At 39.4% G+C, this 22,052-nt stretch overlaps 2 protein-coding genes across 15 annotated transcripts in view; one reads left to right on the top strand and one right to left on the bottom strand.

The window, feature by feature from the left end:
* Positions 1 to 7,675, top strand: part of armc2 (armadillo repeat containing 2) — a 58,229-nt gene extending 50,554 nt beyond the window's left edge. For all 7 annotated transcript variants that reach the window (XM_069178621.1, XM_069178618.1, XM_069178623.1 and 4 more), the window contains 6 exons: positions 1,045 to 1,167; positions 2,284 to 2,397; positions 3,131 to 3,260; positions 3,635 to 3,789; positions 5,215 to 5,373; positions 6,611 to 7,675. In XM_069178621.1, coding sequence (XP_069034722.1) covers positions 1,045 to 1,167; positions 2,284 to 2,397; positions 3,131 to 3,260; positions 3,635 to 3,789; positions 5,215 to 5,369 — 677 coding nt within the window. In that variant the 3' untranslated portion in view covers positions 5,370 to 5,373; positions 6,611 to 7,675. The remainder of the gene's footprint in view (positions 1 to 1,044; positions 1,168 to 2,283; positions 2,398 to 3,130; positions 3,261 to 3,634; positions 3,790 to 5,214; positions 5,374 to 6,610) is intronic.
* sesn1 (sestrin 1) overlaps positions 7,549 to 22,052 on the bottom strand; it is a 79,122-nt gene continuing 64,618 nt past the window's right edge. For 2 of the 8 annotated variants that reach the window (XM_015350317.2, XM_069178625.1), the window contains 9 exons: positions 14,553 to 14,618; positions 13,227 to 13,427; positions 12,354 to 12,536; positions 11,268 to 11,504; positions 10,902 to 11,049; positions 10,472 to 10,587; positions 10,168 to 10,358; positions 9,867 to 10,011; positions 7,549 to 9,644 (listed from right to left, as the gene is read on the bottom strand). In XM_015350317.2, coding sequence (XP_015205803.1) covers positions 9,558 to 9,644; positions 9,867 to 10,011; positions 10,168 to 10,358; positions 10,472 to 10,587; positions 10,902 to 11,049; positions 11,268 to 11,504; positions 12,354 to 12,536; positions 13,227 to 13,427; positions 14,553 to 14,618 — 1,374 coding nt within the window. In that variant the 3' untranslated portion in view covers positions 7,549 to 9,557. Of the gene's footprint in view, positions 9,645 to 9,866; positions 10,012 to 10,167; positions 10,359 to 10,471; positions 10,588 to 10,901; positions 11,050 to 11,267; positions 11,505 to 12,353; positions 12,537 to 13,226; positions 13,428 to 14,552; positions 14,619 to 15,235; positions 16,034 to 16,878; positions 17,105 to 22,052 lie in introns of those variants that run through there. The other 6 variants (XM_015350351.2, XM_015350358.2, XM_069178626.1 and 3 more) reach the window with 6 other exon arrangements.

The following is a 22,052-nucleotide window of genomic DNA, read 5'->3' as shown; positions in this document are numbered from 1 at the left end:
TACTTGTCCCTTTGCAGCCTACGCATGCTGACGCAGCTCCCCACCTTATCTACTAGCTTTAACATTTAATATAGTTTGTATTTATTTAATATAGCAATGGTACTTTTGTTTTCCATAAATCAAATGTTGAAGGTTTCACTTTGAATTTGAGTTAGAATGAAGCTTTAAAAACTCTTTCAGGAACTCAATTTATCAATATTGGGGTTTTACCTCTTTAACTGCATTTTTTGTATTTAGAAAGGAAGTCCGCATGTTATTCTGCACATACTTATTATTCTTCGCAGCTCGTGTACAGTGTCACCCTGCAAAGTGACATCCTGTTTTGCACAACTGTAGCGTCAGTAATCACTTACTGAAAGGTTTAGGCAGCAAACACAGTACTTGGTTTGGAAATGCTATACCACAATAAAGGACATTTCCAGTTACAGTATGAATTAAAAAATGTGACTCATTTGGTTACTGAAAGCCTGATCAGTTGTATGGTTTTTCTGTTTCACATACAGACACGAAAGGCAAGTTTTAGTCTCTTAAGATATTGATTACAGAATTCGCACTTAAATAGTTCTGAATTAACAAGAAAAATAAACTATAACTGTTCTTGTTACTTCTTTCCATGTTTTATAACTTCAGGTGTATTCTACAGTCATGTAGCAATATTTGTAACATAAAAACAATATTTGGCTCCATTTTATAAAAATGCTTCCACTTAATTTATTATATAAAATGGTAAGGATACATTATTTTATTTCAATAAAATTATGCTGAGCTAATGTTTTAATGCTTGGGTGGTTTAGAGAAGTTGATAAGAAAAGCTTGCTTTGTCACATTGCTTAGATCTAATCAGTTAATGCTGAGTTGTTTAATTAAGGCTATGTGAAAGTTTCTGCTTTCAGTCTTATCAGAGCAAATGTGATCTACAATGCTGCATCTCATTAGTACTTTATCATGCTAGATGCCAGTCTCCTGAGTGATGATAAATGTCACTGTTGCATCTCTAAGGGGGACACTAAGGCATTCTGTTTCTTTATATTGTTTCTTAACCAGAGTACATATCGATTGATGAATGTGAGGAGCTTGTGATCAATGCTGCAGCCACCATCAACAATCTATCATATTACCCAGCTGAAAACTCTGTGGTGAGGGCCAAACAGCTTCATATTGCCGAGTGTAAGCCAGTCACTCATTGGATCCACATTAAGGAGCAGAATGTCTGTAAATGTCAGGAATGAATCTTTCTTACTTAAAAACACACTGAAGGTTTTGTTTCAGCAATGTCAGCATTGTTCTGTTTACCATGTCAGACTTATTTCCTGTTGTAAGCATTGGTTTTATGAGCTTTACATATAGAGAATCATAATCCGAGAATTGTGAATAGCAAATTTAAAGTAATTCTTATCAAAGGTTTAAAAGGTCTTATTGCTGTTTAACAGGATTAGTGATTTATAAATATACACTTATGACATGCTGTAGCCAAGGCACAGGTGATTGCTTACAGCCTAGAAACTTCTGTAGCCTCACATAGACGGGCTGTCGGCATGCTGCAACTGATCTCTGTTTACAGCCTGTTCTCTAGATTTAAATCCTAAACTTGAATCTTGAATTCTTAAGGGCTGCCACACATCAGCCTGGTTCCCACAGTCCCACAATATAAAAAAGGATTATTAAAAGTGTCACAATATTTAAAAAAAAATAAGGCCAATAAAATGTGATGTACAGCTATGTTCTGTGATAATAAGAAATGAGGCCTTTTTATTTTAGAATTGTTTTTAAAGTAATGTGATTGATGTTTTTCTTGAAACATCCTACAATATAAAAAAGGATTATTAAAAGTGTCATAATATTTTAAAAAAATAAGGCCAATAAAATGTGATGTACAGCTATGTTCTGTGTTAAGAAATAAGGCCTTTTTATTTTAGAATTGTTTTTAAAGTAATGTGATTGATGTTTTTCTTGAAAAATATTTTAAAGAATTACACCATCTCTCATTCCTTATTTAAGTATATATTTTTTAAATTATAGAGTCATGTAATTCTGGAAAAGTATGTTTGTGTTGATTTGCATGAACGTTTATACTGTAAATAATCATCTCAAAGTCCTGCCTGAAGTTGGTTTAGTTGATGTATGAATGCCCCCTTCCATATGAAAATCCCAGCTTAATTGTGGAGTGTGTTTCAAAACATCCCTGTTACTAATGGATTCCTTTCGGAGGGATGATTTTTAATGAAAATGACCAAATTGTATTTATATTAACAACACATTTGTTTTTCTGTTGAAAACTAACAGTACTCCTACGGTTGCTGCTGAGTAATAATATGGAGGCAGTGCTGGAGGCAACTCGTGTGTTTGGAAATTTCTCACAAACTAAGGAAATCCGGGACTTTATTCTGCAAAAGCATGGTAAGCTTTGTGTCACATGTTCAAAAACATGTGGAATTAAATATCTTAAATATCCACAGTAAGGCACCAATACCACCTTATAAAAAAGCTGGCTGAAGATAGAAGAGAAAAGCTGTACCATGACATTTCCTTCAAATTTCAACCCAAAGAAGATGTATTTATGAAATAGTAATGTAACTTGTCAGTGAACTGTTTCCTATGAACATTCATCAGGCTAAGACAACATAGATCCTTGAAAAGGTGTTCCATTAAATAGTTTTTGTGTCAGTTTAAATAATTTTTGCTTTGATTCCATCTCAGTAGCACAATTGTTCTTAATGTTTGTCAGTGCTTCAAGATTATTTTGTATCATTTTGTTTCTTGCTTTACAGCGTAGTGTAGTTGTCTGTGTTTGGTATAAATAGCTTGTTAATAAAAAAGCAGTGATATGTTTAATTTTTCATCTAGTTGGGCTGCTTTGGATGACATAATATTCAGTCACTTCAGAGAATTCATCCGCTTGGAGGGGCTGGATATTTCCTGATAAAGTTTTATGTTTTTTTTATATAGTCACTCTTTTTTTCCTGCTATGGTTTTCTGATATACTGTATAGGAATATTTTTGTCTCATAATGTTAATCCTTTAAATATTTGATTGAGAAATCAGTCAGTACTGTTGGTTCCAGCACTTGTTTTTTTTTTTAAAGCCCATCAGTATAGGAAAATGTTATATCTGTACATATTTATTTACCCAGTTTACAAATTCATGACTGTGCTGCTGGATTCAAAGAATCAGGATGTTTGCTTCTCTGCTTGCGGAGTGCTTATCAACCTCACAGCAGACAAGACCAGCAGAACGATACTGAGAGAAGGAGGAATACAGAAGTAAGTTTTTAAGGATCTGGTGTCAAAAAATCTAGACACCCCAGTATCCCAACAGACATGTTGTTTTCTGTTTTTTTCTGGTGCAACGGGTCAGTGTAAATGTCTAGATCTTCGTCAGTCTAGCTTGTACCAGCTGAAAGAGACTGACAAAAGCCAGGACTGACATACAGCTTATTGAAGTTGAACAGCATATGCTGGGAGTGAGTGCCATTACTAGTTGGGTCAACATGAATGTCACGTGGTTAAAAAGCCATTTCCGTCAATGTAGGATTGCCTTTCACTTATAGACATTTCTATTATGTAAATACCAACAGGTGAAATGTCCCTGTAATTAACACTGAATGTAACTCCACTGTTATTCAACTGACTTGCAGGTTGATCGATTGCCTGAGAGACTTTGGACCAGTGGACTGGCAGTTGGCGGGTCTTGTATGTAAGACCCTGTGGAACTACAGTGAGGAAAGTGCAGCTTTCAGCTTTGGAGAAGAGGAGACAAAATCACTGCTTCAGCTTCTTTCTGTCTTTTTAGGTAGTAAGGCATTTGTGTTTTTCTTTTTCTTTCAAAGAGTGGTGTATTATCGTTATTTCTTCAAGTCAGTTTAAAGCAAATCAGAATGTCTTCACATTTTATAGTTGTGTTATTTAAGTGGGATTCAGGGAAAGAACAAAGAAAATACAAAGAATTCTTTAACAGAATCAATAAGACATTTGCATCAGGCTATTAACAATAAACAAGTTTGGTTTTTAGGATCCAAAGGCTAAAATATTAATTTTCATAATCTGTGGTAGTTTGTAAATACTAATGTATTTGTTAACTTCTTAAGATGTTACCTTTTTGATAGTCTTTACATGCCCTATTGGTATTGGTGAGAAGCTCTTTAAAAAACTGTTTTTTGTGTTTAAAAGAAGGTGCTTATGAAGAACTACATTATACTTGAGGAAGTTTTGTATTGAAGTAATTCCAAATATGATGTAATTGTTCTGTGCAATCCAAACTTCCCTTAAAAAATGCTGAATCTGAATCTTTTAGAGATGTTTGCAAATTTTTCTGGGGACATTGAGTTGTTGTGATTATTAATTTCAAAAGATCCCCCTTTTCAGTCTTCTCTCAAATCAGAGTCGTGCACCATGTCTTCGGGTTACATAGCTGTGTACTACTTATTACTTGAGTTTTATTTTAAAATAACTATAACTATAATCCTTGAATTGAAATTAAGAAGCAAAAATGAAAAACTAAAAACAATATGCTATGATGAACAATCATCAGTACTGCATAACTGTACCTTAGAGAAAATACAAAGAGAAATATATTCTGCGCAGACAGCTGAAAGTCTTTACTCTGTGAATAAGAACACATCAGGCACAGGGGTCCCCCAGGATCAGGCTTGGAGCTTGTACCTTGTTCAGGTTACATTTGAAATGTAACTGATACAACCCCTGCAGAAGGAAAAAAAATGTAGGAGTCCCTCATACTTGGTTGTTTCCATCTGTTCATTGTCAGTTGCTCAAGTAGTAAGAGCTGTTTGGACAGGCGAGGAAGACAGTCTTAAAAAATAATTTGAGGTGATTCTATGTGTAAGTTGTTGGAACAATGCTCTTGAAACAAAGACTGTGTGCCAAAACAGGCAAACACAAGTCTAAACATGCATGTACTGTAGATCAAATACTACCTACTTTTCTTTGTAAAAGGCAGTTTCATGGTGTTTTTTTGTGAATGTATATCATCAGCCAATTTCCTGTAGTTAAGCTTTACCTTGATGTCAGTAATGAGCTGGTGGAGAACTTTGATTATTAATTTAGTTTTATATTAGATTCCCTTGATTAATTTGACATTTTAGGATTTGGACTAAAACCCAAATAGGTCAAGTAACTTCAGTCCTCCTGTGATTTTACCTTTGCTGGGGATGTTTAGGCATTTTTAGAAATATTGTATCTCACAATTTGTTTTTTACAGATGAAAACATAGCCACCCACTGGAACTTGAGCGAAGACTTCAAAGAGTTCCACAAGGCATGCTGGGAAACGGAGTTTGTCCCAGTGGCTCAAAAGCTGATGAACAGGATCCAGAACCAGTACTCTGTCCTGGAGCCACTTGGCACTCCGTCATAGCAAAGTCAGTTTCCGTAGACAGGGCATTAAGAGCCCTTCACACTGGGTTAGCCTTTATGCACTTTAATATCTATTATGTGGTTTTCACATTGCTCAGTTTAGATGGCATATACAATAAGAACATTTATAAATGAAACTCTTCTTCAGTCTTAAGGAAAATCAAAAACATAAATTGCAGTAAGTGTGAACAGTCAATGCTGCACATTCTTTAACATAATTGTAAATATACAGTGTATTATGTGAAGATAATGTGTATTTAATAATGGAAATAAGGAAAATGTGTTGAGATAGACCTGACTGGTGGTTTTACTAGTTTGTTATAAAGTGCAATAATATATTCATAGACAAGTGGTAGTAATTTTCTACTGGCATGGTGTGATATCAGCACAAAACCTTTAAGAACAGAAGATGTACTGTTAAGTGAGTCATCAAATGCATGGTGGGAGAAGTGTAGTTGTGTTAGGTGATTAGGTAACATTTCACTTCTCCATTATAATCATCTCTAAGCACTCTATTAACATGCTATTGATAATATTCTATACAGATTTAAAACATAGATTGTTTTGTGACTAGCATGCAGCTAATCAACATTAGTTTATTTCAATTTTCACATTGTTAATACTTTTCTATTCCATTAATAAAAATGTTGGCAATGGCTCTTGTAACCCCTAATTCAAAGTGTTAGGGATACCGACGACTTTACAATTATTCCTGATCAGCCACCAAATTGTAATCAAATACCTGTCGCTAGATTAGACAATATGATATAATTTAATAATTGAAATAATATTACATTATTGAACAAACATGACACTGATTTGTGATATATCACTAACCAGAACCCCTGTTAAAAGTTTTTTGAAACACTAGTAATAAACAAAATTATACTTGAAGTGTTATTTCATAACACAATATTGACTGTCTTATTACTGTTCTCTGATGAAGCTATTGCTGCCAATAACAAGGACTATGTGATTGGATGCAGTAATGTTACTGGAGTTTTAGTTAGAGGGCATACTGTAGTTGGCTACAAAAAGTGTTTACTTCTAATGTTAAAACATTAAGTGAGAACAGCAGATAATCAGCTATATAACATTTAAGACGAATTTGTTTTTATTTTACACTTTGCATTTCAAGATGACACACTATGTGCTTAAAACTAGACTGAATAAAAACATGAACTCTACAAATAAGGATAGTTGTGTTTTTGTCTTATGACCCATTTGCTGTTGTCCTTTCAGGCATCACGTGAATCTTCCATTTTAATTTTTCCGCAAGCTTGGAGGAGTGCTTTATTTTTTTTAATCTGAAAAAGGAGGGTGAAACAAACTCATTTCCACAGTTTGAAGTGCTATGATCTTGGCATCTTATGATTTTTTCCATTTCATCTTCAAGTATCTGTAGAGAAACATTTATGCTTGCTTCACAAGAAGTGATTTTAAATATGCTTTCTCACACTGTTGCTTGTAGTCTTTGTTACAAGATGCATTAGGATGTGTAATTTGAAGTTAATATACAAGTTTTCCAGTTTTGAGTTACAGTGCAAGGAGAGTCATAAGTGGGACAGCAGCTGGGCTCTAAACATTTTCTGAACCCGATTGAAGTGCCTCTCCTACAGATCATCTGAGTCATACTGCATTCATTTTAGGAGACAAAGTAGTAGGAAAAAATGTCTGTGATCATAGAATACTGAGGACAGTGCAGTTGTGCATGAAAATTGACTAGCTCCCCCACACTGGGATTTTTAAGCCATTGCAGTTATTAATGAGAAACCTATTATTTTTCACTACTTAAATGACAACCTAATAAGTGATTGGCACGTCAACCTACTTTTTACAGAGTTCAGCTTTGTGAAAACAAGGTTAAAATATGTAAAATTACTTTTATGGTGCACTTAAAGGTATTTGGTTCTTCATTATTCTATCTCTCTCTTCTATACTCTATATTTGCACATTACATAATATACTATCAATCCAGGAGAGTAAACACTTCTGTGTTTGGCCATTCATAGTATGCTTGTGCATTTCTAATACATATTTGTAATGATACAGTACATAAGAAAAGGACCTGTGTTTATATAGAGCTATCCAAGTTCTACTTGCATATAAGTTGCCATCTCAAACACAGTACTGTTGCAATGGTGAGGGAACTGGAGAAATGAAACATGAAATGCATTAAATACTTTATAGTATGTCATTTTATTTTTTCAACATTGTGTTTATTTGAATAGCACAGTAATAGGAGATACAATAACACTGTATTGAGCTTATGTGTCTGTTTATCAAATAAAAACCCACAAAACAACAGCTGGTCCTGCTTTTTTGGCTGCACAAATACAGAACTGTTCTTCAGTTTTTGACCTTTCATTTTGGTATTAATGAAAAAACAGCCATCAAAAATAGCAGGATAAAAATACTAAAACAAATGCATTGATCACAGCTGACTTGTATCAATAATGTATTTACAGAACCTAGAGCAGAGTAAATGGCTTGTTAGAAACATGTTTACGTGCAACGACAGTTGCAGTGGGGCAAGAGATTGTTTTTTTTTTTTAGGATATCACCCTTCTGGAAGAATTACACTCTTAAATGTTTAATGTACAAGATCAGCAATCCAGGCAAAAAAACTGCAGTGTGGAGTCCCAGTCAGTTCACTGGTACCACACTCAACTCAGTCTTGACTAAGGTTCATGTCCAGTAACCAGCCTCCAGCCTGGTCCTTTTAATATATTAACTGTTTACACACACTGCACACAGAAGCAAGTGTTCTTTCATGATGTTGACAAAACAGAACACAACCCCTGAATCAAAAGTTCTTTTCATTTCCAAAATGGCACTTCAGCTTCATAGTAATAATTTCATAGTATTTAAGAATGCCTCTAGGAATACTGTTTTGTAATAAACTTTCTTCACAATTCAATTTTATATGTAATGAAAAAAGTAAGCACTGATACAAGTGATTATAATTTAAAAATCCATTCTACAAAACCCATTTGCTTTTTGAAAGTGAAAAGACCCTTTTATTTTTTTCCCCATTTTAATGCTCATAACACTGTTAACTCTAGTCCCAACAATTTTTGAAACCTTTCTCTTATGAACACCTATTTAATTTAAGGAGAACCCTTCCCCCCCTTCTTACGCAAAGTGTGTCCTGAGATTAGCATCCAACAACTTTTAATTCTCCTTTCAGATCAAGAATTGTGGTGGCAACTGATTAAGCAAAACAGGATTTCCAACTTCACAAGCTTCTTAACGGTCAGGGTCAAACAACAGTATGAACCGTTTAACTTGGTGACCGTAGCAGTGCAGTCAAAATTAACCTCTCCTTCAGCTCTGCCACCTACAAAAAAAAGAAGAGTAGAACAAAAGGAGACGAGGTGCAAAATTCTGCTCAGGAAGAGCACTTATAGAGGTATTCAAATTCAAATGTAAAACTGTCAATGCTAGGTGACCTTCCGCGGAAGACATGATGGGATATAAAACACAGGTGCACTTCCTGGGGGAAGACCTTTACACTGACTTGGAAAATGTAAGTCACCTATGAGAAAATGTTTTTAAAGAAATTATACAGCAATAAAGTCCCATTCTCCAAAGTGTCTTGCTTACAAAATGTTCAAACCCCATGTGGTAGGGGAATTGAAATAATTCACTATGCACGTGTAAAAATAGGATAATTTCTTACAGTAAACCAAAGGGCGGCTCAGACAGGCGCAGTGTTACTTTCACCCTTTACATAGCTTAAATAAAGAAGTATCCTTTTGGAGTCTTTTGCTGGTGTGCAGAGCGGCACCACCACTGTACAACAACATCTACACGCTACCCAGCCCCTACAGCTTATTGAGCAATGCTTTCCAACGCCAGGTTTTTCAACCTCAGCTTTCATAAAAAAACAAACAAACAATGAAATCTAAATACTCCAGTGCAGCTCAGTGCACTGCCGTTAAAGCTGTGAAAAGATTCATGGCGTTTTCGAGGCGCAATGGAATACTGAAGTTAAGCGTCATCTTCGCAGTCTTCTGCTACTCCTTTCAGCGGAGAATCAACCCAGAAGATGTAGCTGCAGCGCATAATGATACAATGTCATCCCCAGCAGACTGCCAGCCAGCGCTCAGTCCAGATGACTTTCAGCATCCTTCATGAAGGTTTATGCAACATCCTTTGATATGTCCACAGAAGAGAAATGGGCACTTCATGTCATGTAGTGCGTGATGGCTCTTAAAGCATAGAGCAGTTCTGCTTGCATGCGAGCTTCCATAAGAAGCAAATTAACGTGTACCTGGAAGAACAAACCAGCAAAATCATTCTGACAAATTCTACCAGAGGTATTAACAAACGAGAGACAGATTTATTTGAACATCTTATCTATGTCCTTTCCCAATCTATGATGGACTGTTGAAGGTCAGCTTTTAGAAAAAGCAGCCATTTGTTTTGAAAAACACCCAAAACAATTTATTTAAATTCACAGCACTTTAGTTTTCCGACGTAACGTAACCCGTACCTTCTCGGAATGTTGGAACTGTCTCCAAAAGCTGTCATACATTCTCTTAGTGGTCTTCTCCGGACCGCAGACCACAGTCTTAATATACACTTTGAAGCTGCGGTCTAGCAGCTGGTTAATTTCTCCATAGTCATAATCATCATATCTGGAACAAGAAAAAAAAAGAACAAAAACAACATAAGCTCTAGATGGGTCACAATCTGCCACCAGAATGCAATGGACATATCCAGACAGTATCAGGGAAAGGCACCAGCTTGTGTTTCTTCACCCACTTTAATCTTTAGTTTTAAAAATCGCTCACCTTATTCCAAACATGCAGTGGATGTAGTTCCAGATTGCACGCCTCAGCATTGATGTATCCACGTCCTTGTGCATGGCCATGGTGTTGTACGTCAGGTTGTAAGCGATCTGGAACTTCTCATCAAGGAGCTGCCCAACGTCTGGATAAAGGCGATTGACTAAAGAGTAGCCATGGTCTTCCCAACTATAGTCCTAAAACAAGAAACATGCACAGAAATTTTAGTCCATGTACAAACAGCACTTCATTTTATGCGATTTCACTGCATTTCTTAACCGCAGTAATTCATCAGAAAAGCATATCCAACCTGGGCTCGGAAAGTAGGCACGTGTTCTCCACGCCTAGAGAAGTCCTTGTATCCATAACTGGGGTCCTCGAAGTGCCGAGAGACATCTCGAGTCGTCATGGTCTCATCCTCCTCTGCTGGTAGAAACACAGCAGGTCAGTTCAAGCTTTGCTTTAATGCTTGGCTGCTTTTATTTAACATTACACAATTCCTTGTCTGCTTAAATGCCTAAACCCTACAAAAATCTGCCTTCAGATCACTTTACAACAGTGACTTATCTCATAGATTACGACTGCAGTCTTCAAGGCCAGAAATCCATTGTATTCCCTCCCACGCCCAAGCTCATTACAGTTTTCTCATAAGACATTCCAGATAATTAAGACTGGAACCAATTCTGAGGTGCTTATCCACGCCCTGGAGATGCTGGAAGGCAGCGGGACAGCAGACCCACCTGTGGACACCACCAGCATGCTCTCGGTCTTCTCTCTCTCAAAGCGGGTGGCCATCTCCTCCTGGCTGGCCTCCTCCTCGTCCCTGCACTCCTGCAGCTGCTTCATCTTCTCCATGAGGGCTTCCACTTCGCAGGAGGCCTCCGCAACCTGCAGCACAGAGAGACCAGAGAGCGCCCGTTGAGCTCTGGAGAAAACATCACAGCTCGGGGGCGATCGAGCGGCACCGAAAAACTGCAAAAATAACTAACGTCTGCTACACTCTGTGAAAGTTACGCAAATAAAGCTAGATTATAGACTGTATTGGAGCCCCGGTGTTGGTGAATGGAGACTTGATCGGGAAGAGGCAGCAGGGGAACAGCCCGTACACTCACTGAATGGTTGCCCAGGATCTCCTCCAGCACTCCGTTCCCATTGGCAATATCGCACACACAGTAGCTGCTGACAGAAGGCGGTCGGAAGGTGTGCCCTCCCTCGCAGTGGATCTCAGGGTTGATCCCGCAGCCGAAGGTGAAGGAGGCCAGGGAATGGTAGTGAGTCAGCAGCACCACCGCGTGGATGAGCTCTGCTAGGGACCAGCTGTACTCCTCGGCCTTCAGCAGTTGCTACAAAGACACAGGATACAAACCTAATTTCTTGCGCAAGTGTTAAAAAAACAGGAATTCTGGACAGAGGAGGAAATGTATCTGTCAGGTTGCACAGTGGTGCAGTAGTTAGCAGTGCGGCCTGACAACGCTGGGACGCTGAATTCAGTTCCGGACCTGGGGTGCTTTCCGTGTGGAGTTTGTATGGGACTCCTCCACAGACATACTTATGGGCTAACTAATGTCTGGGAAAACTGGCCCTCGTGCGAGTGTGTGGGTGTCATGAGCGTGCCCTGCGCTGGATTTGCATTCTGTCCAAGATGTAGCAAACATAGGGCCCAAGGTGATACAATATAGGCTGCAGTGTCCCCCCCCCAACTGTACATTTGATAAAAGCAGTTTGACAATGGACGCACGAACAAATAAATCCATCCATTTTTTAACTGCTCACTCACATCTGTGGACTATGGGACGAAACTAGACCACCTTAAAGAGACTTGCGTGAACACAGCGACAATATAGAAACTGAACCCTGGACCCCAGTGCTTCAAGGCTGCTTATCACAGCGCCACCCATGAGAAAATTTATACGGCCCAAAACTAATCTTTACGATTCAGTCTATTTGCAACGGGTTACCATAGTTCCTCTTAAACCAGCTTTGAAAGTCATCGTTACAAGAGTAACAATGACTTTCATGAATCACCCTCGTAAAACAAAAGGATTATTTATATCAAAACAAACCTATAATGCTCAGAAAGTTGAGAGTTGGATTCTTATGAAAAGCTAGGCTTTCAAGTAATATCAGAAGGGGTCATCTTTGACTGACAAATGGCCCAGGTGACAACTGAATACGCTCCTCTGAAGGCGTACCTCGATGTGTGCCTTTGTGATTAGCCAGGGCCTGTGGGCGAGAATCTTGTTCAGCTCTCCCAGATGTTGTAGCTTGGGCGGAGCCTCCTCCAGACCCTTCAACCATTTAGGGTTGCCTCCCACTTGAAGGAAATCATTCACGTGCAAGTTCACCAAATGGGAACACTGATGCCTGGCTGCAGCCTGAAAATACACAAAGGACCTGCTAATCAGAAGGGTGCTCACAGGAATTCAGACGGCTCCTCTGTATTCTTGCAGCTGTACAGAACATTGGGTAACTCGAGTGGAAATTTATAAGGGCGTTACAGGGGTTTTATGCAAACATGGAACACATTTTAAATATCAGCCCTCGCTCTCATGGAACAGCTATTACCTCTGAATCTTTGATGCTATAGATAAAAGGCACAGACAAAAGAGGGCTATGCTGAACTTAAGATTGTGCCCTCCGGGATGTACCAATATTGTCAACATCCCACAAACCAGTTTTCTCAAAAGTGTCGTTTCAGGTATAGTGTGAAAGATACAGAGATATATCAAGATGAATCATACTTTGTTAAAGATACCCCATGTCTGTATGAAATGCATTTTGGTGCCTCTCAAGTACCCTGTTCCTAGCAACAAATGTATTTTTAGTGTTAAATTTAGGAAGCTTTTTGTTCCATTTCTATGAATTACCTAAAAGGTAACAAGATGTCTAAACTTATAAACCTACTAAAAATCAGCACCTCTAAAGACTACAGATCATTAGACAGATTCAATCCTTTCATCATAATTACTGTATGTTCCGAGCTTTCAAAGGTCTGAATGTACATTCCCTTACAGTCTTACGAGATGCACTGCTTTTCACTTCATGCACAGTTGCCAGTAACTCACCATGATCCCAATGTAGTGCCGGTAGTGGAGTGAAAGAGGGCCGTCCATCTGCAGAAGGTAGTGCTGTGTCCTCAAGAAGCTCTCGAGATACTGAGGATGAAACCCCATCACCAAGGAGATGTTGTCAAGGCGCCCCAAGGCGGCAAAGGCGTCTTCAAATATTGCCCGCGTCCGTGCATCAACTTTACCAACCTCTAGTATCTAGTGGAAGACAAAGAGGTGCACGTTAAAACCAAGCACACGCAGACATCTTTAAATCATTCAGCCACCACATAACAAGGACTGAACAAGCACCATATTTTAGGATATGTTCTACCGCAAAGTATATTGCGCTCTGTAAACTTACAGGCAGTCATCACCAGTAATACCAACATTCTGAATTGTCAAAGAGGTAGGCTGAAGGAAATCTCCTACTAGTGGAAGAGCTTAAGAGTCTCTCCATGAGAGGATTGAAAACGTCTCATTTTTGGGGTGTGTTTGGATTGTCAGGTATGGTTCCCTCAAGTAAGCGAAGCCAGACTGAAACTCATAACTTTTATATAAAGAGGTCTGATCCTGGAGTTGTGTCACCATACAAAAGAATAATGACAAATAAAGTTAAATTGAATTGAAAGGAACCTAGAGGTAACTTCTGAAGAAGGCTCAAGAGCTGTTTCTCTGCAGCTCATTTCTACCTTTTGGCATGGAATTGAACTCTTCTTGTTCTTTTATATAAATACACATATCAGTTGATAATTCCTGAAAGAGAACAATATTTCTTTAAAATACTGGGAGACCATTAAAAGTGTCAGAAACTGGAAGCTACTGCTTCAATCAGTAGGGTTGGCAATGTATGCACTGCCCTGCTTCACCACTGGAGGAAGAACAGGAATATTAAAACTGGTGTCATTTTTTGCAAACAGCATTAAGCAGTGGCTTAAATATTAACAAAACCAGGTCAAAGCACATTATTGACTCCATGCAGAATAATACCCTTCAGCAAAACAGCCCAGAATCTTATTGCACGTGCTTCTCTCTTTGCTTTCCCACACCCCAGCCAATAGCAAACATGGCACAAAATCTACACAATCCCCTGTTTTTCTCATTTGCTCCTGCAGAACTGTGAATGTTACATGTAGAGGACAATGCAAGCAGGGGACCTCTATTAGAGGGAGGGAAAAACATACTTTCCTGTGCAAGCATTAAAAGCAGTCACATTTTTAGACATGACGTTCAATTAGTGTTCATCTGTTAGGAAAGTTTTTTTATATACATGTTAACATCACACATTTAGTATCACAACCTATAGTAAATACACAGATTTGAAGCAGTAGACATCTACAGCACCTCTTTCTCAGGGATGTATCTGCTTGGTCCATGTCCCAGGGGTCTTGGAATTCTCACTCCCATTTCCTAGAGTAGGAGGAAAAAAACAGTTATATACTGTACACCGTTTCATCCGAGGTACTACAGGGCGATTCTCCGTTAACAGCAGCTAGCGTTCATGAGAAGCAGCTGTTAAAGTGAAAGTGGTATTCTGACCTATATACTGGCATTTTCTATGACAAGATCAATGGAGTGAAACCTCTGCGTGAAAACGATCACCTTCTGTGATGAGAAAAAACACCAAGAAACCTACGTAGAGTCAGTAACCACTTGGCTGCGTGCCCAGAACATGCAGCACAGAGCTCATCTCCGCTGCGTGAGAGATCTCGCACTCAACGGCGTGTTGTTTCCCTACTTCGGGACACGCAACACACGGACTGTATCTGCTGGAGAACACGCGCCACCGTAAAACAGCCAGACCGCGGCTCCTGCAGCCCTCAGAGTCACGGTCAGGTGAAGCGCTCAAGCCCAGAAAACTAAAACAAGACACTGGCATTGGCTGTGCAGTGCGACACCTCCGAGGGAGCTGTCGTCTCTGGGGTTTGTCTTATTCGAAGGCAATTGATGGCGGGAAAGAAAACGTTCGAGATGAGCCTCCGGAGGAACGCGGCACAACCGCCGGCGCACCGTCAGGAGTCACTGACCGGTGCTTTCGACAGAGCGGTTTTAAGGTCCACGGCATATCACACAGCAAGAAAGGAAACATGGTCAATGCGAGGTGGAAGTCACAACGCCCCAGTCCAAACATCTTGAAGTCACCTTTCCCGTGAGCGTTCATGAGATACGGGTCCAGCGATCCCCATATTCATATTGACCTCTGTGAACGCGTACACCGTCTCCAGCGTCATTGCCGTTTTGTGCCAAAGTGTGACAGACTTGATGGATCAGTTTACACCAACAGCCCCTACCGTCACCGATCCTTGCGCGTTCAAACGAAGGTGCTTAGCAAATGAATGAGAGATTCTTGCAAAGTTTAAATCCAGGCTCAAGCAAGTTTCAAGACAGCAGGCATTCTGGGTCAATGTAGAAGAGTATACATTAATTTAAAAATTACCCCATTTTTACAATTTGCCTGAATGTATTGCCAAAGCTATAAAAAATGAAACGGGGATTCATCTGCACAGTTAAAGATGCTGTCGCCCTCAATCGATATACAGGACGCCTTTCGTTTCTTATACTATGCAACTAAATTCAGAAAAAAAACAACATTAATGCTTTGGATCGACATGCGGCGCATCGTTTCTAATAGACCTGCTGAAAACAGGTATAAAGCTAAGCACAGTTGCTGCTCCCCTAGTTTCTTCATGAACGGTCCTGAGACAAAGGAGAAAATTCTGGAATCCGAACACCCAAAACAATTAGGCGACCAGTGTTCTAAGTGTACAGGTAAATAACAGGTTTTGCTATTCAATCCTAATCTGCAGGATGCATTAACACATTTTTAGAAGCACAAGTTAATTAGAAACTTAAAAATACGTAAAATATAACAGAACCCGTATCGGTCGTGAGGCAGCGAAACGAACGTCAGCAAGATACCAAATACAGGTTATTTAAATGAGCACAACCTGCACCTGAAATGTAAATAATTGAGCAACAGTGTTCCAAGGTGTGAGGATACTACCTAAGCCACTTAAAAAAAAACAGTATTTACAGCGAAACAAAGCTGTCATTTGAACTACTTGCACTCATCAGTTAAAGTACTAATCTCTTTCCAATCATCAGTACAAGGGCAGCAGCGGGGCTCTCCTGCAATATATTTGAACTGCTAAAATCATCAGGTATTAGCAGTTATCGAAAAGGCGATATCTCTGAAACGGGATCCATTTGATCAAGATTTTTGGAATTCAATCTGCCAACATTACTGAAGCACGGAAACCGTTCCTTAAAATCATAAAACCCTGCTGCCCTGTTAGTCCTGCACAGAAGACTGTTTTTAAGTGATGCATAGCAAATCCTTTAAAAGGCGCCAATTAGAAATACCTTTGGTGTAAAGACCAAACACGCTTGTGATCGCTGCAGACTACTTTCAATTGGATCCCAGTATTAACACCCAGTCCTTCTGCTCGCTGCAGCGTCAAGCGCTTTTCTTCACTGCTCGTCAGGATGACAGGGCTTCGGGCTGCGAGAATGTTGGGCTTCAGCGGTCCTCCGAGCCCAAACTGTTAATGCGTACTACACCACAAAGCAATACGAGCTAGCAGCGGATTTAACTAGACATACAGCAATTGAGTTCTGGAGCACAGGTGACCGTACGCTCCTGCTACACGCGTTTTCCACTTCTCCTTACCTTTTTACTTAGCCGTTCACAATGGGAGCACATTTTAAAGAAACCGAGGGACGCCGTTTCCACGGATTTGCTTCCTTTTGCTGCGTGCCTCATCCTGTCGTGAAGATCGTGCCTTGAGGTTGTGTTTTGTTCAAGCTTATCACACTGTAATTCCTGGAGGCTGTTCCCTTCAACACAGATATAACCTAACCCGCCTCTGTGCTGCTCCCCAGCAGAATAAACAAGCGTTCTTGGTCTGGGCAAATAAATCGCTCGGCCTACTATGACGTCACACGGCAGCAACCAATGAAGGGCTTGAGGATACGAAGTAAACAGCCTCTGAACTGCAGTTCATATCTACAGGACGTGACCGGCACCCCCTACAGCCATTCATGACTGAGGCGGCCGCGATGCGTTTGTCCAATCACACATTGCTCCAACGCAATGAGAGGCTGGGGTCTTGTGCGGACTTGGTTAAATCACAGCTCTATCTCCCAAAAGAGAATAAAAATGATAAAAAGTTACAATTTAAAAGGAAGGGACGTGGGTAATGGTACAAGCCCTGGGATCAGACTTTTTAAAATCTTTTATTCGTAATTCTTCTTTACACATAAAACGCCATCAAGTCAATGTGAGCTCACTAAAAAATAGCATCTACAGTACGGATGACAGTGCGCTAAAGAGGTGTTGAGTTAAGGAGAACCACCTCCAATGTTTTCTTGAATTTCATTATACACGCCTTTCAAAGCTGTTAACTGCAAAAATAATTTAACTGCGCCACGACGTACGTTAGATAACCACAGGGCTACACTGGGAAACGCATAAAAGTGGTGGTGTTTAACACAAGACACACAGACATAAACAAAACGGGATTTTTATGTAACAGTTCATTAATTAAACAGTATTCTTTGAATAACTATGTAACGTCAGTTTTTATTACGTCGTCAAGTGGTTCCACTGCAGTGACAGGCACATTTGATAGCGGTCATCTTAAAATACCTCGTCAAATTTAACAACCTGCACCAAAATGTAATCTCAAACACACTTAAAAAGATAACTTGGAGCAGAACAGCCCAAAGGGATATAATTTATTGCTTCAACGATGTTTCTATTCTAGAGCTACAACGTGAAAGAAAATATATATTTAGAATAATGTCATTAACAATAAATTAACCTAACTTGTTAACTGTTACGTATTTTGTATATTATGTGTATATATTTCAGTGCACTCAAAATCATACCATGGCAATTTCTGAAGCAGTGTAGCAACATACGAGAATGTCAGAATTTCCTTCCTTTGGCTATTAATTGGAACAGGGCGGCTGACTCTTGACAGCTGTTGTTAGGAAGCAGCTTTAAAAGCTGTAGGCTGGTCTGCCTGACTGCAAAAGGTAATCAAGCCTGAGCCAGGTCGGTACTGGGATGAGAGACCTCTAAGAAAACCCAGGTGGCTGCTTGCAGTGGTGTTGGGGACCAGTAGGAGGCCAGTCTGGTGACTGGGGACACTGTGCTGTAGGAGGTGTCATACTTTGGAATAAGATATTAAACCAAGTTTTTGACTACTTGGCCATTATTGATCTTGTTGCTCTTTTTGGAAGAGCAGGGGTGTTAACCCTGGTGTCCTAGTTAAGTCAAGTTCAGTTCTGGGTTTATAGACTCTTGCATTCTTGCTTCTTGAACTGCTGTGCAATGGGACCTCTGGCACATCCTGGCTGCTGCACTTCGTTATAGGATAAAGTGAGTGCCATTCTATACATACATGCTTTGGAGTGCAAATCTGTAAATAAATGCAAGTAATTTATTTACATTTAAGCATTTAATAGCTTGTTGGAAACACAAGCTATTAAATAGTTCAAAACATGTTTTGTGTACCCAGCTTTATTGTTGGAACGTGTTGCAAACATAATCAAATCAAGTGTTTGTAACGGCGGTGTAAATGTTAAGGAAAACAAGTTACTAACGTTTGCATGGATTAAGCCTATGTGATACAGCAGGGAATCCAGCATTCTGCTTCTAGGTATTTTTGGTTGTGCAAGTTCAATAGCACCTGCCAAAGCCTTCTTGTCCACTTGCAGGCTTTATTTTCTGCATAGGAAGAGCCCCTCTAATTGTCAGAGATCTAAATATCACTATAATTTACATTTTTATGTAATAGCCAATATATGATTAATCATAATGAGCACATTGTAAGGTACAGCTTATTTCTGTAGTGTTTGATCAGATAAATAGATTAATGACTCACAAATTATCAGCATGACTTAATTCATACATCCGGAAGAAGCCACTGACTGTGATAAGCAACAGTTTTCCTGGTTTGTATGTAGAAAAATTATTATCTCCAGTTCCCAAGAGTAAAATTCACTCTCTGCAGGCTACTGTATTTTTTCTTGGTATTTTAAAGAGCCATAAAAGGAGATTGAAAAGCCACAAAAGATACACAGTGACTTGCCGATTATTCAGACACCTGCACTGTTTTACATTTTGTTGCTTGAAAGCTTGCAGTCCGAACACTTGGACATAGAAATTAATATATAACCTACATCAAACATTAAAAAATGAAAGAAGTAATTATTATAAATGAAAAACAGACAAATCACTATTGCATAAGTATTCAAAACCTTTTGCTGGGAAAAAGCTAAATCAATTTAGGGTTACAAGATTAGCTTATTTAGCCACACAATTAGTTGAGTAGCCTCTGTCTGTTTCATATGCTCTCAGAATAAATACAATTTGATTTTCAGCCATCAAAACCAAGGAGTTTTCAGAACAACCAGTTCAGTCCAGTGTGTCAGATCCAGTTGTATAAAGGAGATGAATTAGGAAGAGATGGGTAGAAAAACATGTCAAAGACTCTTGACTAAATTGTTCAAAGACAATGACTAAATTAGGCTGACCATCCACACTGAGCAGCTGCGCAAGGAGGAAACTGGTTAGGGATACAGTACCACTGTGAGGCCAACCATGACACTGAAAGAGTTACAGACTTTTGTGGCTAAGATGGAAGAAAATGTTCACGAGTCAACAATATACTGAGAACTACACAAAGGAGGCTTGTAAGGAACTGAAAGCAAAGCAGCTCTAATTCTGCACTGGGTCTGCAACAAAACATCTAAGTGATACTGCAAACATGTGGAAAAAGATTTTGTGGTCAGACAAAACAAATCAATAATGAGTGCGGGATATTTGACCTGTTGAATTCCAAGCCTGGTGAAAATTAACAAAGACACACCAGTGAGGCTCACTTATGAAGAAAATAATGCCTCCATTCTGTGGGTGTATTGGAGCAACACCAAGTGGACTAATGAGCAGTGTAGCCAAGTTCTCTTTAGCAATGAATCAAGGGTTTGTATAGACCACCCTGATGGAGGACAATGAGTGTGACACACACTTGCAGAATTGCACTCTAATTGTAATGTACAACAGACCGATCAATTGGGAAATCCAATGTGCTGGTCTGTGTAGGAGTGTCTAGTTGCTGCAGGACTCTACAGGATGTGTATCGAATGATGGAATCCTGACTGCATGGCTTGTATTGATGAAGTCCTGGGACCTCACCTGCTGTCCTTCCTGTAGGCTCATCCTGATGTGACATGGTGTGTTCTAGCTAAATATATGTTGATGTTTTTTAACCATAATAACACATTGAACAGAATAATAGTTATATTATAACTAACGTATTTAGCACATATTACTAGCATCAGTAGCATTTAGTAGCACTAAAACAATCATTTACAAGAAAAGTGATTTTGGTAAAAATATTTAGCAATAGTGCCCTCCTGTCCCATTAAGTAAAAGTCATAAAAGACTCTAGTGGACGAGCAGCAGACCAACGCGTTTTAATACATGGCGTCTTTGTGAAGGACTCGGCCTTCCTGTTTTCATCAGCTAGGCACAGAGCCGGCTCACAACACCCAGATCCCACTGCCTTCTGGTGCTGGGTTATGTAAATGTGCAAATGCAAATATTCAAAGGTCGATTTAAGGCACTTGTTGTCTCATACATATTAATAACTTGGTAATTTACTTGATTTTTTTACTCAAAATGTGGAGGTTTTGTATTGGGAATAAATCTTTCTTTGTGCACTCATGTTTATCAGCACTGTACAGGATTGACGGATTTGTCCATTTGGATCTCTAGAAAGTATCCTCCTTGAATGGCACATGGAATGGTGAATGCTGGGAGGTCAAGCAGCTGAGTGCACATCACCCTAATGTGCTCCCAGCAGCCACTTCTCACTTTTCAAACCATTACCATTAGGACACCTGGTAGTGCATCCTCACCAGTGTATCAGCACAGCAAGACAGGAGCGAGACATTAAACATTATCAGTCAGAGCACAAATACCATCACCTGGGCTTGAAACAGGAGAACTGGTGACAGAAGAGTCCAAAGATATCCGGCAAACTATGGTTTGCAGAGCTGTAGACCTTATCATATCCAAATCACTCATCCACATCAAAATAATCTCACTGCCCAGCGATATATGGACATCTTGTACTCAGTCTTCCTTCCACTGTAGCCTTTCAGATACAGATAGCTCATTTCGCAGCTCGCCCCCCACAGCACTAGGGTTAGACAGGAATTCCTTCTTACACACAATGTTCCAGTTAAGCAGCTGGACTGGCCTTCCAGATCGCCCAATACAAATCCAACAGAATATGTGTGGAAAGAGCTGAGTCATTGTGTTCCATAGCCACATCCTCAGCAACATAGGGCAACAGAGTTGTAGCAAGATTATTGAACAAGTTGCGAGTTGTCTATACCAGTTGATGTTTCCGACTTCAGCTGTGTGTCAAGACACCCGTTACTAGGCATTATTGAGTGACATCTACTACGTCAAAATCAATCCATTATGTTCTATGGATTTGCTGCATTTTTAATTTTTAATCATATTTAGGTCTATTTACAGTATGCTGGTCATTTAATACACTGGTTTGTATATAGTGTGTGTGACTGTACTTACAGTATATTTATAATGGTTTCCTGAATGTAGGCCTGCCAGCTTGTTTAAAGTCCTATTCTGAACAACAGTGTTTATGCAGAAAGCAAACTTGTCAATTTGCTGAAATGAAGGACATGATCTGTTTTTTTCCCTCTACGAAGCCGTAGACAGGCCAGTACATGCAATTCTGTGAAGGAGGAGGAGCGTGGACTATTTTCTGCCCTGCAACAGTGATGAGAAGAATACTTTTTAAA

The sequence above is a fragment of the Lepisosteus oculatus genome, chromosome 2 (assembly GCF_040954835.1).
Source record: "Lepisosteus oculatus isolate fLepOcu1 chromosome 2, fLepOcu1.hap2, whole genome shotgun sequence".
NCBI classification, from domain to species: Eukaryota; Metazoa; Chordata; class Actinopteri; order Semionotiformes; family Lepisosteidae; genus Lepisosteus; species Lepisosteus oculatus.
Note: the sequence above shows the minus strand (reverse complement) of the source record. Positions and strands in the feature narration are given on the sequence as shown.